General features: G+C 43.4%; 1 protein-coding gene across 1 annotated transcript in view; it reads left to right on the forward strand.

Annotated features, from left to right (window-relative positions):
* Nucleotides 1–17,485, forward strand: part of CTNNBL1 (catenin beta like 1) — a 106,940-nt gene that overhangs the window by 50,448 nt on the left and 39,007 nt on the right. The window contains exon 11 of the mRNA XM_048819545.2: nt 14,381–14,562. Within this exon, the coding sequence (XP_048675502.1) occupies nt 14,381–14,562 (182 nt within the window). The remainder of the gene's footprint in view (nt 1–14,380; nt 14,563–17,485) is intronic.

The following is a 17,485-nucleotide window of genomic DNA, read 5'->3' on the forward strand; positions in this document are numbered from 1 at the left end:
AAATAACCAGAAACGTGGATTGTTCAGATAGGAATGCTGTGTTTTCTTAAGGCTAATTAAAGAAAAACTCCAAAGCGAACGACAAGGGGGAAGCTTCCCCCTGCCTCTAGGTTGTTTCTAATACTAAGTGGCTAGGCTAGTCTTGCAGAACTAAATATATGGAGTACTTGTGCCATATGGGTGGGAATTACCATTTGGATTTTTAATGGCTTTTTTTCCCTTTTTTGGACTGTGATGTTTACCATCCCCTTCGCCAGGATCCCAGCTGGAAAGCTATGACAAGGGGAAATTTTTTCCCTTGACACTTTTCTTTTTTTAGTGGCCATAAAAGAGCAATGAAGGACAAAGCACAATTAAACTGCCAGCAACATCTGTGGTGTTGCTGCAGCCTCTGAAAGGAGTTGCAGTTTTGGAAATATGGCTCCTTATCCGAAGTGGAGCAGGGTAGAGTGGTGAAAGGGGAAAAGTAGGACTTATCAAATCTTGAGCTCTGGATCTGCACATGTTAGTCAATGATAACGGGGACTGGATTGCCCTTGAGGTAGAGCCTTGAACTATTCAAATCCAGTACAGGTCAACAGCAATCAGAAATCATTGTCGTCTGGCTGTTTGACCTGGCAACAGGAGCTGGTGTTCTGCCTGATTCCTTCTAGACAGATGCTCACATCCCCAAACCACCATCACACGTGGCATCGATTTGTCTCCTTGTTGCACATTTCAGAGGGAGCAGTGACTGGCTGGGCCTGGAGAGTGAACTACTCACCGTTCACTAAAAGTGGTTCCTGCAGGTCAAGGTTAAGGGCACCGAGTGGGAGCTTTTATTGCTGCCACCTTTGCTTTGTTTAACTTTCTATGGGCTGGGAGTCCGACCCTCTCACTAACTCTAAAATAATTACTTCTCTCTTAAAGGATATAAAAGAACTTGAACATACTCAGTTCACTCTTTCTGTGCTGTGGACATGTTCTATGATTCTCAATTCTAATGCGTGTTTCTTAACACCTTTTTGGTATGTTTTTTAGGGCTGTCAAGCAATTAAAAAAATTAATCGCAATTAATTGTGCGATTAAACAATAATATACCATTTATTTAAATATTGTTGGATGTTTCCTACATTTCCAAATATATTGATTTCAGTTACAACACCCAATACAAAGTGTACAGTGCTCACTTTATATTTCTTTTTGATTACAAATATTTTCACTAAAAACCGAAAGAAATAGTATTTTTCAATTCACCTAATATAAGTACTGTAATGCAATCTCTTTATCATGAAAGTTGAACTTACAAACACAGAATCATGTAAAAAAACAAACTGCATTTAAAAACAAATCAATGTAAAACTTTAGAGCCTACAAGTCACTCAATCCTACTTCTTGTTCAGCCAATTACTCAGACAAACAAGTTTGTTTACATTTGCAGGAGATAATGCTGTCCTCTTCTTGTTTACGTCACCTGAAAGTGAGAACAGGCGTTCGCATGGCACTTTTGTAGCAGGCTTTGCAAGATATTTACGTGCCAGATGCGCTAAAGATTCATATGTCCCTTGATGTTTCTACTGCCATTCCAGAGGACATGCGTCCATGCTGATGATGGGTTCTGCTTGATAGCAATCCAAAGCAGTGTGGACCGACGCATGTTCGTGTTCATCATCTGAGTCAGATGCCACCAGCAGAAGGTTGATTTTCTTTTTTGGTGGTTTGGGTTCTGTAGTTTCCACTTCAGTGTATTGCTCTTTTAAGACTTTTGGAAGCATGCTCCACACCTCGTCCCTGTCAGTTTTTTGAAGGCACTTCAGATTCTTAAACCTTGAGTCGAGTGCTGTAGCTATTTTTAGAAATCTCACATGGGTACCTTCTTTGCGTTTTGTCAAATCTACTGTGAAAGTGTTCTTAAAACGAACAATATGTGCTGGGTCATCATCTGAGACAGCTATAACATGAAATATATGGCAGAATGTGGGTAAAACAGAGCAGGAGACCTACAGTTCTCCCCCAAGGAGTTCAGTCACTAATTTAATTAACGCATTATTTTTTTTAACAAGCATCATCAGCATAGAAGCATGTCTTCTGGAATGGTGGCCGAAGCATGAAGGGTCATATGAATGTTTAGCATATCTGGCACATAAATACCTCGAAATGCCAGCTACAAAAGTGCCATGCGAATGCCTGTTCTCACTTTCTGGTGACATTGTAAATAAGAAGTGGGCAGCATTATCTCCTGTAAATGTAAAAAGACTTTTGTCTCTTAGCGTGGTTGAACAACAAGTAGGACTGAGTGGACTTGTAGACTCTAAAGTTTTACATTGTTTGTTTTTGAGTTCAGTTATGTAACACAAAAAAATCTACATTTGTAAGTTGCACTTTCACAACAAAGAGAATGCACTACAGTACTTGTATGAGGTGAATTGAAAAAATACTATTTCTTGTTTATCATTTTTTACAGTGCAAATATTTGTAATAAAATAATATAAAGTTAGCGCTGTCAACTTTGTATACTGTGTTGTAACTGAAATCAATATATTTAAAAATGTAGAAAAACATCCAAAATACTTAACAAATTTCAATTGGTATTCTATTGTTTAACAGTGCGAGTAAACCGCGATTAATTTTTTTGAGTTAATTGCGTGAGTTAACTGCAATTTACAGCCCTAGTTTTTTTTTTTTTTTTGTTAGTTTAGTGTTCATGACAGTGCAAAAATAGCAGAACACATCCGAGCATGGCCAGGGTCTTCATCCAGCCAAGCGCTTGAAGCGCTTGAAGTCCATGGAACTCGCCACACGCCTGCTTAAAGCTGCTCATGCTCTGGGTCGGGTTCCTAGTGCCTGCTTGCTATTCTGAAGTTCCCGCTGCTGGACCTCTCCTGAGCCGATACGCGGAGCATTGCTGCTTATCATTGTTTGGATCTGGGGCTGTGGGCAAACCTCCCGTATCTACCACCCACAACTATGTGTGTATCATTTGACGACTTAACTTAGGTCTTCGGAATTGCAAGGCTGTGGTGCTGAGCCCAAGTGTGTCTTAGCCCACTTGGAACCCATAAAGCTAGCTCCCAATTTGTTTACAGTCTCTGACTGTAAAGGAGACCAAAGGAGAATGGATAATATTAGTGCTAAGTGCCCTGGAAATACACTATAGGTGATGGCTTTGTGTAAAATGGATTTAACTAGCCTGTCTGGTAGTGAGTGTTGGTGGTAGGTGTTGGGAGAGGGAAAAGACTCCATTTTGGAGAAGAAGCTGAAAGGAAAGAAAAGGTATCTGAATGACCCAGACATTTGTAACCACTCACAACTCCTACGATGAAGGACTATTCACCTGCGCAGATAAGGGGGTGGCAGAAGATATAATAAGTCTGCCCTTCCAGATCACCTTCCATCCAAGGATTGCAAAGCACTGTACATACTAATTAAGCGTTGAAACCTACCTCTGTGAGGTGTGGGGAAGTATTACTGAGAGCACCTCTGCTGAGGTTTTGTGGCTGCCATCAAGGAAGAGTGAGGAAATGTGTGCTGTGGCTCCAATTAACCCGACGGTGACTATTTACGCAGTAATCCTTAATCCTTGGGAGTTCCCATGAGCTAGGCTGACAGATCTCACAATTGTGCAGTTTTCACCAGTGAAACAGTGCTGCTAATGCAGGAATTGTGTGTGATCTAACATGGTAACTGCAGAAACTGCATGTCAGCACTGCCAATAAAGAACTAAACATTCCAGTCCGTTGTCTTCAAACCTTCACTAACGAGAGGAAGGAGTTGGCAAAAAGGACATAACTGTCTGCTAAAACTGAGGAAATATAGCAACCCCACACAGGGTGAAATATTGTACACTTCATTCAGTTCCTTGAAAGGATCATGGAGAAGCACTTGCGGTTTTGTCTTTATTTATAGTGACAGAATTAACACTTGTCCCCCAGTCTCTGCTTTTTATTAAGATGAAGGGAACATAAGAATGGTCACACCGGGTCAGACCAAAGGTCCATCTAGCCCAGTATCCTGTCTTTCAGCAATGGCCAATGCCAGGTGCCCCAGAGGGAAGGAACAGAACTGGTAATATCAAGTGATCCATTCCCTGTAGGGACACCATCCCTGCACCATCCTGGCTAATAGCCATTGATAGACCTATCCTCCATGAACTTATCTAGTTCTTTTTTGAACCCTGTTATAGTCTTGGCCTTTACAAAATCCTCTGGCACAGAGTTCCACAGGTCAACTCTGCATTGTGTGAAAAAATACTTCCTTTTGTTTGTTTTAAACCTGCTGCCTATTAATTTCATTTGGTAGCCCCTAGTTCTTCTGTTATGAGAAGGAGTAAATAACACTTCCTTATTTACTTTCTCCACACAAGTCATGATTTTATAGACCTCTATCATATCCCTGCTTAGTTGTCTCTTTTCCAAGCTGAAAAGTCCCAGTCCTATTCATCTCTCCTCATATGGCAGCTGTTCCATATCCCTAATCATTTTGGTTGCCCTTTTCTGAACCTTTTCCAATTCCAATATCTCTTTTGAGATGAGGCGACCACGTCTGCATGCAGTATTCAAGATGTGGGCGTACCATGGAGGCAATATGATCTTTTCTGTCTTATTATCTATCCCTTTCTTAATGATTCCCAACGTTCTGTTCACCTTTTTGACTGCCACTGCACATTGAGTGGATGTTTTCAGAGAACTCTCCACAATGACGCCAAGATCTCGTTCTTGAGGGGCAACAGCTAAGTTAGACCCCATCATTTTATATGTATAGTTGGGATTATGTTTTCCAATGTGCATTACTTTACATTCATAAACGTTGAATTTCATCTGCCATTTTGTTGCCCAGTCACCCAGTTCTGAGATCCTTTTGTAGCTCTTTACAGTCTGCCTGTGACTTAATTATCTTCTGCAAATTTTGCCACCTCACTGTTTACTCCTTTTTCCAGATAATTCCAGTATGTTGAATAGGACTGGTCCCAGTATAGACCCCTGGGGGACACCACTATTTACCTCTCTCCATTCTGAAAACTGACCATTTATTCCTACCCTTTGTTTCCTATCTTTTAACCAGTTACCAATCCATGAGATAACCTTCCCTCTTATCCCATGGCTGCTTACTTTGCTTAAGAGCCTTTGGTGAGGGACCTTGTCAAAGGCTTTCTAAAAATCTAAATTCACTATATCCACTGCATTCCCCTAGTCCACGTGCTTTTTGACCCCCACAAAGAATTCTAGTAGATTGGTGAGGCATGATTTCTCTTTACAAAAACCATGTTGACTCTTCCCCAACAAATTATGTTCATCTATGTGCCTGACAATTTTGTTCTTTACTATAGTTTCAACCAGTTTGCCCGGTACTGAAGTCACGTTTACTGTCCTGTAATTGCCGGGGTCACCTCTGGAGCCCTTTAAAAAATTGTCGTCACATTAGCTATGCTCCAGTAACTTGGTACAGAAGCTGATTTAAATGATAGGTTACAGACGACAGTTAGTAGTTCTGCAGTTTCACCTTTGAGTTCCTTCAGAACTCTTGGGGGAATACCATCTGGTCCTGGTGACTTATTACTGTTTAGTTTATCAGTTTGTTCCAAAACCTCTTCTAATGACACCTCAATCTGGGACAGTTCCTCAGATTTGTCACCTAAAAAGAATGGCTCAGGTTTGGGAATCTCCCTCACATCCTCAAGGGTGAAGACCAATGCAAAGAAGTCATTTTTGTTTCTCTGCAATGGCCTTATCTTCCTTGAGTGCTTCTTTAGCATCTCAGTCGTCCAGTGGCCCCACTGGTTGTTTAGCAGCTTCCTGCTTCTGATGTACTTAAAACATTTTTTGCTATTACTTTTTGAGTCTTTGGCTAGCTGTCCATCAAATTCTCTTTTGGCCTTCTTAGTTATATTTTTACACTTCATTTGCCAGAGTTTATGCTCCTTTCTATTTTCCTCTCTAGGATTTAACTTCTACTTTTTAAGGATGCCTTTTTGCCTCTTGTGCTTCTTTTACTTCGTTGTTTAGCCATGGTGGCTCTTTTTTGGTTCTCTTACTATGTTTTTTAATTTGGGGTGTACATTTAAGTTGAACCTCTATTGTGGTGTCTTTAAAAAGTTTCCATGCAGCTTGCAGGAATTTTAATTTTGGCACTGTACCTTTTAATTTCTGTTTAACTAACTTCCTCATTTTTGTCTAGTTCCCCTTTCTGAAATTAAATGCTGCAGTGTTGGACTGCTGTTGTGTTTTCCCTGCCACGGGGATGTTACGTTTAGTTATATTATAGTCCCTATTACCAAGCGGTCCAACTATATTCACCTCTTGGATTTGATCCTGTGCTCCACTTAGGACTATATCAAGAATTGCCTCTCCCCTTGTGGGTTCCAGGACTAGCTGCTCCAAGAAGCAGTCATTTAAGGTGTCAAGAGACTTTATCTCTGCATCCCGTCCTGAGGTGATATGTACCCAGTCAATATGGGGATAGTTGAAATTCCCCATTATTATTACTGAATTTTTTATTTTAATAGCCTCTGTAATCTCCCTGAGCATTTCACAGTCACTATCACCATCCTGGTCAGGTGGTTGGTAATATATCCCTACCACTATATTCTTCTTCTTAGGGCATGGAGTTATTATCCATAGAGATTCTGTGGTACAGTTTGGTTCATTTAAGATTTTTATTTCGTTTGATTCTATGCTCTCTTTCACATATAGTGCCACTCCCGCACCAGCACGACCTGTTCTGTCCTTCTGATATATTTTGTACCCTGGTATTACTGTGTCCCATTGATTATCCTCATTCCATCAAGTTTCTGTGATGCCAATTATATCAATAGCCTCATTTAATACGAGGCACTCTAGTTCACCCATCTTATTGTTTAGACTTCTACCATTTGTATATAAGCCCTTTAAAAACATATCACTTTTTAGCTGTCTGCCATTATATGATGTAATTGAATGTGACTTTTTTTTTCTTTTGACTGTTTCTCATCAGATCCTACCTGTATTTTATCTTCCGTCTTCTCCTCCTCACTAGGAAATAGAGAATCTCCATTAGTAAATCCTCTCCTGAGGGATGTGTCTGTCCCCTCTGCACCTGCCGGCTTTCCCCCAGCCATTAATTTAAAAACTGCTCTATGACCTTTTTAATTTTAGTGCCAGCAATCTGGTTCCACTTTGGTTTAGATGGAGCCCATCCTTCCTGTATAGGCTCCCCCTATCCCAAAAGTTTCTCCAGTTCCTAATAAATCTAAACCCCTCCTCCCTACAGCATCATCTCATCCACGCGTTGAGACCCTGCAGTTCTGCCTGTGTCACTGGCCCTGTGCATGGAACTGGAAGCATTTCAGAGAATGCTACCATGGAGATCCTGGACTTCAGACTCTTACCTAGCAGCCTAAATTTGGCCTCCAGGGCCTCTCTCCTATCCTTGCATATGTCATTGGTACTTACATGTACCACGACCACTGGCTCCTCCCCAGCACTGCACATAAGCCTATCTAGATGTCTCGAGATCCACAACCTTTGCACCAGGCAGGCTAGTCACCATGTGGTTCTCCTGGTCATCGCAAACCCAGCAATCTATGTTTCTAATGATTGACTCGCACGTTACTAATACCTGTCTCTTCGTAATAACTGGAGTTCCCTACCCCCGGAGTGGTATCCTCAGTGCGAGAGGATACCACAACATCATCTGGAAGGAGGGTCCCAACTATTGGATCATTTCCCTCTGCTCCGGTTGGATGTTCTCCTTCCCTGTGGCTTTCATCCTTCTCAACAGTACAGAGGCTGTGGGACATTTCTACTGTGTCCCGGAAAGTCTCATGTGTGTACCTCTCTATCTCCCTTAGCTCCTCCTGCTCAGCCTCCCTGGTCTCCAAAGCATGAACACGGTCTCTAAGGGCTAGGAGCTCCTTGCACCGCACGCACACGTACGCCATCTGTCCATAGGGCAAGTAATCATACATAGTGCATTGAGTGCAGTTAACTGGGTGCCCCCACTCTGTTGCTGGACTTCTGACTGCATTCTCTTTTTACTCCTGCAGCTGATTCCTTTGTTGTTGTTTTGTTTTTTTCAGGGGGTGTTTTTTAGCTAAAGTTTGAAGAATTTAAGGAATGTTAAGTGTATGTAGCTTCCCCCTTACACTCCCCCAAGTTCTAACAGCTCTAACAAGTTCTAACAACTCCCAAGTTCTAATAGATGTTTCATCACCTGGTGTGTGAGAGAGGAGAGCTAGGTAGGAATGTTCTGTGGCTTGACTCCTGGTTATTTCCTAGGAGTAGGTTACGTTCTTTGTCTCCTGCTTCCAAGCACGTTAGCAGGTCTGTATCACTGGTGTAACTGCTCCATTAGTGAGATCATATATCCAGAGCTGCCAGACAGTGTGGTGTCCTTCAGCTAAATGGTTAGTTTAGCAGATAAAGTGACCCAAGAGATTCCCATGGACAACAAAGGAATGAAAACAGGTCTGGGTTACTTATGCTGAGATTTAAGACTATATATCTACCAGCAAAGGAAACTTGCACCTTGTGTGAACTTGTTTTCTCACTTCCCTTAGGGACTGCACATAGCCTTCATCTACTCTCCCATTAAATAGCAAACCATAGTCAGTGTTGAGTGTCTTCAGATAATGTATTTTTAAGTGACACAAAAAGAAAAGGAGTACTTGTGGCACCTTAGAGACTAACCAATTTATTTGAGCATGAGCTTTCGTGAGCCACAGCACATCTGATGAAGTGAGCTGTGGCTCACGAAAGCTCATGCTCAAATAAATTGGTTAGTCTCTAAGGTGCCACAAGTACTCCTTTTCTTTTTGCGAATACAGACTAACACGGCTGTTCCTCTGTTAAGTGACACATTCAACAAAAACTGGGCAAATGTTCTTCTTAAAGCAGAACTGAAATTCGTTTTCAGCCCTTATGTACTGGGCCTCTGTATGATACATCTTTATTCTGCTTAACTAATTGGCTGCTAAAATGTTCCACAGGGTTAATATAGTTAAAGTTAAAAATAAAAGACGTGGCGAATCAAAGTAGAGTGATACAGGAACGCTATTCCATATGGCAGGAACTGCAGAGGAAGTTCTTGTTCTGACAGTGGCAAGATGGGTAGCTGATGAGAGGACGGAGCAAACAAGAAATAGTCAATGCACACAAGGTAACTGTTTCAATAATGAGGGCAGTGTTGAACTGAGGCTTGAATTAATGGGGAGCCAGCAGTGGTATTCAAAAATAGACCTGCGGTGGGCATCGCCCTTTGTACGTGTGGGAAGGTGGGTGGCAGCATTCTGCTCTTGAAGTCTGTGATCTGCGCCTGGGGGGCGGGGGAGTCATTGAGAAGGGAGTTGCACTAGTCAGATCAGGAGGATGAGCACTTCAGGAGAAGTGCAGATGGCTGATATTGCAGAGGTGGGGATAAACAGATTTGCATAAAGCAATTATGGAAGAAGCAGGAGAACAGAGGATTGAGGGTGACCGAAATTGTGGGCAGTGGAGACAGAAGAGAGGTCAGAGACAAGGTGAGACCTAGAGGAGATAGAATTCTTGAGGATGCACCTTGTGCCCAAGCGTGGAGCCTTGTTTATGTTGTGGGCTGCCTCTCATGAATGAGATAATTTATCAGCAAGATGGTGGCCACCACAGGAGGTTTAGAAATGTCACATTCAATTAAAGTCTGTCTTCAAGCACAGTTCAGGCTTCTGCTGGCCAGGAAGCACTTTATGCAGTGTGGAATCTCAGGCGCTGCCTTGAGCAAAAAAAGGTTCAGTTTACTTAAAAAGGCAACACAGGGAGAAAACCAGAATTGTGTTGTCAGCTTCCTTGAAAACATTGACACGAGGCTGATTACTTTTGCTGTAAAACCCTGTTAGGGCTTGGAAGAGAAGCGACCACCGTGTTCTCAAGGGACATGTTGAGAGGGATCTCTGTTGTGTAGCAAGAATAAAGTGAATCTATCTTGGTTATTAACTGAAGGTGCAGCCATGCACACACAGACAAATGCAGCAAAGAGGGTGCACAGAAATTTCCATTGCTTGAATGACAGACATTTCTATTCTGAAGAAATTCACTGTGGCTTTGCTTAACCTGTGCAAAAGCAGTCTTTGACTGTGCAGCATAAACAAGTGGAATGTGAGCAGTACAAGGCCCAAAACCAGACACATGCATCTGTGATTGCACAGCTCCACAGAGCTTGTCTGTAGTCCTTTCAAGGTGCATCTTTCATGGCTCTTAACATTCTCGTACGTTTACTAGTCCTGTTGTGCCCAGTGATCTCTTCAAAGCTCGGAATTAGACTCCTTGCTGAATCTTTTTTTTTGTTAAACATAGACATTTTACCCAGCGTTTGCCTCACAGGGTCTGTCCGTTAGTCCATCGAGCATGCTATACTGCTGCTTAACCTCTGAGGATAGGACAAGAAGCAATGGACTTAAATTGCAGCAAGGGAGGTTTAGGTTGGACATTTGGAAAAAATTCCTAACTGTCAGGGTGGTTAAACCCTGGAATAAATTGCCAAGGAAGGTTGTGGAGTCTCCATCATTCGAGATTTTTAAAAGCAGGTTAGACAAACACCTGTCAGGAATGGTCTAGATAATGCTTAGTCCTGCCTTGAGTGCAGGGGACTGGACTAGATGGCCTCTCGAGGTCCCTTCCAGTTCTATGATTCTCAAAGTGACTAGTATACAACATACTCACTGGATCCCCCTTGTCCACATGCTTGTTGAACCCCTCAAAGAATTCTAGTAGATTGGTGATGCATGATTTTCCTTTACAAAAACCACGATTATTTATTTGTCTTGATGTATATGGGGAAAATACAAATTTGAAGCATGAAAACCTTTTAGAAAGGAGAATGTGAAGCACATGTAGTGGCCCTGGTAGATGCATACAGTGCCTTTGTCCATAAGTGGTGTGCACAGGAGGTTGATTGTTACTCTGACAGTAAGTGCTGCCATTAAAAATAACACTACAGCTCTTGTGGGGTCTTCTCTGCACAAGATGTACTCTGACCTCTGCGTAATGTAATGGGAGAGATGCATGGCTGGGATGGGATGGACTGAATGACTTCAGAAAACCCTGCTTATAAGAGACAGGATAAGGAAAGAGACAGGGTTTATAATAATTGGCTTTACATGTATGCTAATGGGGGTCCGGAAAACCTTGGCAACTATCCTTTTAAAGAAATAGACATTACAAAGGATACTTCTCTTATATCGAACAGCATCAGAGGAATAAACCACAGGGTGCTATGTGCATTATAGTGCTTCACAGTCCTTCTGTTAAACTAAGATAACTCTCTATTTGGTGGGCTGCACGTCTGCTTGTGTTTGAATTAGTGCTCAGCTAAAAGATACTTCAATAAACCCAGATGAGACTAAGATAAACTACTTGCCCTCCAGTAGAATAAATATTTCAAATAAAATCAACCCTAGACAGTCCAGTCAAACAGCTATTGATCTCTAAAAGCCTGAACTTAAATCCAATGAATATTCCAGAGATAGCTCTGTGCAACCTGCCTAAATGCTGATCAATAGGCAATTACTTCCCTCTGAAAATATTTCTTAGACTATTCAGCCAAAAAAAGGACTTTTATTTTTTAGCTTTTTGTTACTTTGACCCAGAATGTGAGGGAGAGTTTGAAGTGGGAAGGGTCTGCAGGTAACAAATAGGACCGGGAAAAGATTGAACCCCCAAATCTCAATTTATATGTGTATATATATAAATATATATATAATCTAATGCATAACTAGCATGAGTAAGGCCAAGGTCTTAGCAGAATTTTTTAAAAAAAAGACATTTACTGGATATTGAAAACATCCACAGTTACACTAGGCAGGGTAACTTTTTTTGGTTGGGCTATATACTTTTGTGCTTCAGGCATAAGATAACCACTGATTCACAGGTTTCAGAAAAAAGAAAAGGAGTACTTGTGGCACCTTAGAGACTAACCACTAATTCACAGAGGTTAGGAAGAAGCTTCCACTGTAGCCATACTATTCTGTAATTATCCACTATGGGGTTTCTTGCACCTTTCTTTGAAGCATCTGATCCTGGCTGCTGTCAGAGAGAGGATAATATAGTAGATGGACTAGTGGTCTGCTCTGGCCATTTGTATGGGTCTATTAAGAGGCAGTGAGAATTTTACCAGTTAAGGGCTTGATCCTGCATTGTCGGATTTTGTTGTGGTTTGGGGTATGACAGGAATGCAGACTTGGGCCCCGAGTATGCATTCTTGCCAGCCCCTCAGTGTTGTGCAGCATGGGCTGGATAGGGCTGCATGGATTCTTTTGTTCTTCAGGTTGTGTTGTTCTTGCACGTGTTCATCTGATCCACTTGGTCTGCTAGCTGAATGTTTCTATGGCTCCTTTCTCAGTTCATGTTTCACAGGTTTTTTAAAATGTATCACCAAATAATGCTGTGATCGATTATGTTGCTGATGTGAGATGCATAGATTTTAAAATACTACTTCTGAGGTGCCTGCCTACAATGTGAATTGCAAACGTTAAAATTACAAATTCCTATTAAAACCAAATAGCTGAAAATCCATCTGCTTTCTTCCAAGACATGATTTCAGGGGACTGAGTTTTCTCTGCTACATTTGACATCACCAATAGGAAAAAATTTAGTGTGTTCATCACTATTGATGATGTTCATTGTTGTCATAGAAAGGCCAAACTGGGAACTTGGCATGTGTGGTAAAGACTCTTAATTCAGCTTTAGCCAAAAAAGTCGCTTTATGGAATGGTAACCATTATTCCTTCCACTGCCACTGTTGTGTGGGAAACGTCTTTAAGTTTATTCTTTAATTATTTAAATGCTGACTTGGTCTGTGTGTGGTACCCCAAGAAACAGAAGTTTTCCCCAAGCTATGCTCTCTGCTCCGAAGTGTTTACAGGGTTATTAGAGTAAACAGAACATACTAGATGCAGACACCTAAACATGCCTTTAGTATCTCATCATAGCGAGAGCTAGATTCCTACTTCAGGTGAGCATGGCATGTGTTAGCGTTTTCAAGCCTCCTTCATTGCTAAGAGAGAGGCCTGTTTATATCCTTGAGGGGACATTTTAAGGTGCCTAGCATAACACTTTGAGGCCTGGACTCTTATTAAATGTTACTCTGCATAGAAAATATATTTAACCGTGCTGTTATTTTTTTGGGTCAATTTGTGCAAGGCAGTTTATTTTTCAGTACCTTAGTTGTGGTACATCTATCTCCCCATGCCCGCCTGGTAGCGTTGTCAACTGTCTAATCGCGCAAATCCAAAGACACTTGCCCCGCCCCCTGCACTGCCCTTCCCTGAGCCCATGCCCCGTCCCACCCCTTCTCCGAGGCCCCACCCCTGCTCACTCCATCCTCCCTCCCTCCATTGCTTGGTCTCCCCCACCCTCACTCACTTTCACCAGGCTGGGGCAGGGGGTTGGGGTACAGGCTGTGGGAGGGAGTTTGGGTGTGGGGTGCAGATTCTAGGATGGGGCAGGGGGTTTTGAGGTGCAGGAGGGGGTCCGGGGGTCAGCGTTTATCTCGAGCGGCTCCCAAAAGAGACTGGCACACCCCTCTGGCAGCGGCTCCTAGGCGGGTGGCCCAGAAGGTCTCCACACGCCGCTGCCCACAGGCACTACTCCCGCAGCTCCCATGGGCCACAGTTCCCAGCCAATGGGAGCTGCGGAGCTTAGGGTGGGGGCAGTGTGTGAAGACACCTCCTCCCCAGGGGCTGCAGGGATGTGCTGGCCACTTCCAGGAGTTGTGTGGAGCCAGGGCGGGCAGGAAGCCTGCCTTAGGGCTGCTGTGCTGCCGGGGGCCCCCGGGCCCTTTTAAATTGCCAGGGCCCCATGGCAATTGCCCCCTCTGTCGGCTGGCCTGCAAATGAGGCTGTCAAAACGAGCATACTAGTTTAGGAAAACCTGCACAAAGAGATGCCTTTTCCATTTGCCTCTGAATGTGGCAGGTTTAGTGGTGGTTTTGTTCACATCACCAGGAACCCTTCCTTGCTTTCATGATATAGACTGTTGTCCAACAGGAACCCAACGGCGGTTAGTCTACTCATGTCCTCTCAGCTGACCTCACGCTCAGTTGGAACCCTGGTCCCTACGGTTAACAATACTTGGTGTAGCACACGGAACACCATGCTCTTTGCGTGGCCGCTTGTAAGACAGCGTGGAGGTAGACTGCTCTTGTTGTAGCAGAAGAGAGCATGAAGCCTGTTTTGCCTTCATTGTTGATTTGAAAGGGAGAGATCCAGGGAGCTAACGGTTCTGCTTATCGCAAAACAAGGCACTTAGAAGAATTTGTGCAAAGACTCTTCTCACTTGTTTTTGCCATGTTAAATGTTGCCTCTTCACACCGCCTCTTCCAACACCTATAAATGAAGCTTTACTCCATAGCTCTATGCATCACTCCCATCCTGAACACAGATACTTTCTTTTCACAGAGAAAAAAAGATCTCTCGCAGCAGTGCTCTGAAGGTACTGGACCATGCCATGATTGGACCCGAGGGCACAGACAACTGTCACAAGTTTGTAGACATCCTGGGTCTGAGGACTATCTTCCCACTCTTCATGAAGTCTCCAAAGAAGATAAAAAAAGTCGGAACAACTGAAAAGGAACACGAAGGTAGGACTCAGCCAGAGTCTGTCCTGTTACAGGATGAGGTGGAAGGAGAAAGTAAATTTTTGAAAAGCCCATGCGGGTTTATGGATAGAACACCAACCCTTTCGTTGCTCCCCCGCAGCATAACATACACAGCAGCCTGTGCAGTCACATTGGTGCCGTGTTAGCTGTTCACACAGATGCTTTGCTTATTTCAGTACCAGCAGCTCAGAGTGGCTCCATTTCCCGTGTGGCTGTTAATAAGTTATTGTATATGTGTACATGTGTCTGCTGTTTGAAGATCTGTCTCTTTGATGCAAAACTCTTTTGAAAAGAGTAATGAGGCAACTACAAATGTCACCTCAAAAGCAGTGTTTTCAGGGCTCTGAGCGCTGAAGTGTGACTCAATGAACATCAGGCATTGCAGAAATAAACTAGTAACAGCTAAAGTTCCTCTCTTTGTTTCCTTTTTCCTCTGGGAGACCCTGCTTTACAGAATGCTTCAGTAGAGTACTCTAGGACCCTGTAACCTGAGCTGGGTCTGGTCCTCCTCCTGCTGTCAGTTGTCATTTTTTTCTGTATACTGTATATAGTTGAAATGCGTCTTGCAGGAGAACTGTAAATACTGACAGTGATGCTTGGGCTTTGTACCAGAGATTTCCTAGCTGAACTTTCCAGGGGGCAATTCAAACGGTTGGAAAAAAACAGTGAGGAGTATGAGTGGATCTTAAATAGGTAACTGTCTTATTTTGAGTGATCCATCCCGTTGTCCAGTCCCAGCTTCTGGCAGTTGGAGATTTAGGCACCTTGGCTAATAGTCATTGTTGGACCTATCTTCCATGAACTTATCTAATTCTTTTTTGAACCTGGTTATAATTTTGGCCTTCACAACATCCTATGCCAATGAGTTCCACGGGTTGACTGCATTGTATGAAGAAGTAGTTGCTTTTGTTTGGTTTTAAACCTGCTGCTGATTAATTTAGTTGTGTGACCTCTAGTTCTTGTGATACACAAAGGGGTAAATAAGCCTTCCCTCTTTCTTTCTCCAAATCATTTATGATTTTATAGGCCTTTAGCATATCTCCCCTTAGTAGTCTCTCTTTAATCTCTCATCATACGCAACCTGTTTCATACCCCTAATCCTTTTCGTTGCCCTTCTCTGTACCTGTTCCATTTCTAATACATCTTTTTTGAGATGGAGCAACCAAAACTGCATGCAGTATTCAAGGTGTGGGCATGCTATGGATTTATCTAGTGGCATTATGATATTTTCTGTATTATTATGTAACCCTTCTGCCCGTCAGAGTTGGCAGCAACAAGGGCCGGGTTCAATATCTAGGGGATCCATTCCAATAACACAATGCAAACCGGCTCGAGCCCCCACCCAGTGACCTGCGACAAATATATACCACCCCCGCTGGGCGCCTCCAAGAGGCAATTCTTCCCCTCTCGCAAGCACATAGACTGAGTGTAGCAAAAGCCTTTTAATAACAGAGAGAAACAATGTGGCATTATGTTGGGGAAACACCACCAACAGGATTCATAACACAACCCATGAGCAAAAAAAACCCACCCCAAGCAAATTGGGGCATGCCCTTTTCCCTTTGGTTCTTGAGTCCAGCAACCCCAAATCACCCAAAGTCCCAAAAGTCTCTGTCCCTGGTCAGGGCAGCCCCAGAGTTCGAAAGTTTATCTGCGGAGCTTTATCTCCCAACCTGGGTGGAAATGGGACAGGGGTAAGAGGCACCTTACATGATCTGAAGCTGACCGCTCCATAGCGGCGCTCCGCTCCGCCAGCTGCCCCACGAACTCCTTCGCTCAGCTGTGCTCCGCTCCGCCAGCCACCCCACGAACTCCTTCGCTCAGCTCCACGGCCCACAAGCAGCTCCTGCCATCCACAAACCGCTCCGCGTCAAACTGCTTCACCAGCCCGTCTGCAAGGCACTCCAGCCGTCCCACAAACTGCTCCACAATATATCTTCAGGCTCCCCCACTACTTAACACAACACTCAGTGATTTCAGCTCTTAGGTGAATTCAGCTTGTAGTAGGGGAGCCCCAGTGCTGGTGCACTGTCAGCCCAAAGTGAGCTCAGCAGCCTGTAACTAGACTTCTAATGAAATCAAAATTAGCTCTGATATTCCACAGTGGAGAGAGGAGGAAGTGCAATTAGCATGTAGGGCCCTCACCAAGGGGCCCATGCCACCAAGTATTAATACTTGTCCCCAGCCTCTCTCCATCCACACAGTTTTGGAACCCATGACCCTTGCCTAGCGAGTGCTACTTAGTTGATGGTGAATCCCTCCATCATAACAAAAGGCCACGTACAGTTCCAAGCACAGTTCCCATAATCAGGGTAATAACAATTTATTCTTCCTGCCCCAATAACAGAGACACTGGGGATCCCACAGCAGCCAAAGTGACCATTTGGGCAGCTATGGTCTCATTCTAGGCATGGTGGGTGTGCCTATGCAAATGAGATTGGCCCCTGAAGTTCTTTTCCACAACTTGCCACACCTCACCACCAGATGTCAGGGTGGAGCTCATCCTGACACCGCTTACATCTATCTATCCTTTTCCTAATGCTTCCTAACATTATTGGCTTTTTTGTCTGCTGGTGCAAATTGAGCAGCTGTTTTCAGAGAGCTACCTATACTGACTCCAAAAACTGTTTCTTGAGTAAAAAGAAAAGAAGGACTTGTGGCACCTTAGAGACTAACAAATTTATTTGAGCATAAGCTTTCGTGAGCTACAGCTCACTTCATCGGATGCATTCAGTGGAAAATACAGTGGGGAGATTTATATACACAGAGAACATGAAACAATGGGTATTACCATACACACTGTAATGAGAGTGATCAGGTAAGGTGAGCTATTACCAGCAGGAGAGCGGAGGTGGGGGTGGGTGGGAGGAGAGAGAAACCTTTTGTAGTGATGATCAAGGTGGGC

The sequence above is a fragment of the Caretta caretta genome, chromosome 13 (genome assembly GCF_965140235.1).
Source record: "Caretta caretta isolate rCarCar2 chromosome 13, rCarCar1.hap1, whole genome shotgun sequence".
In the NCBI taxonomy this organism is placed as follows: Eukaryota; Metazoa; Chordata; order Testudines; family Cheloniidae; genus Caretta; species Caretta caretta.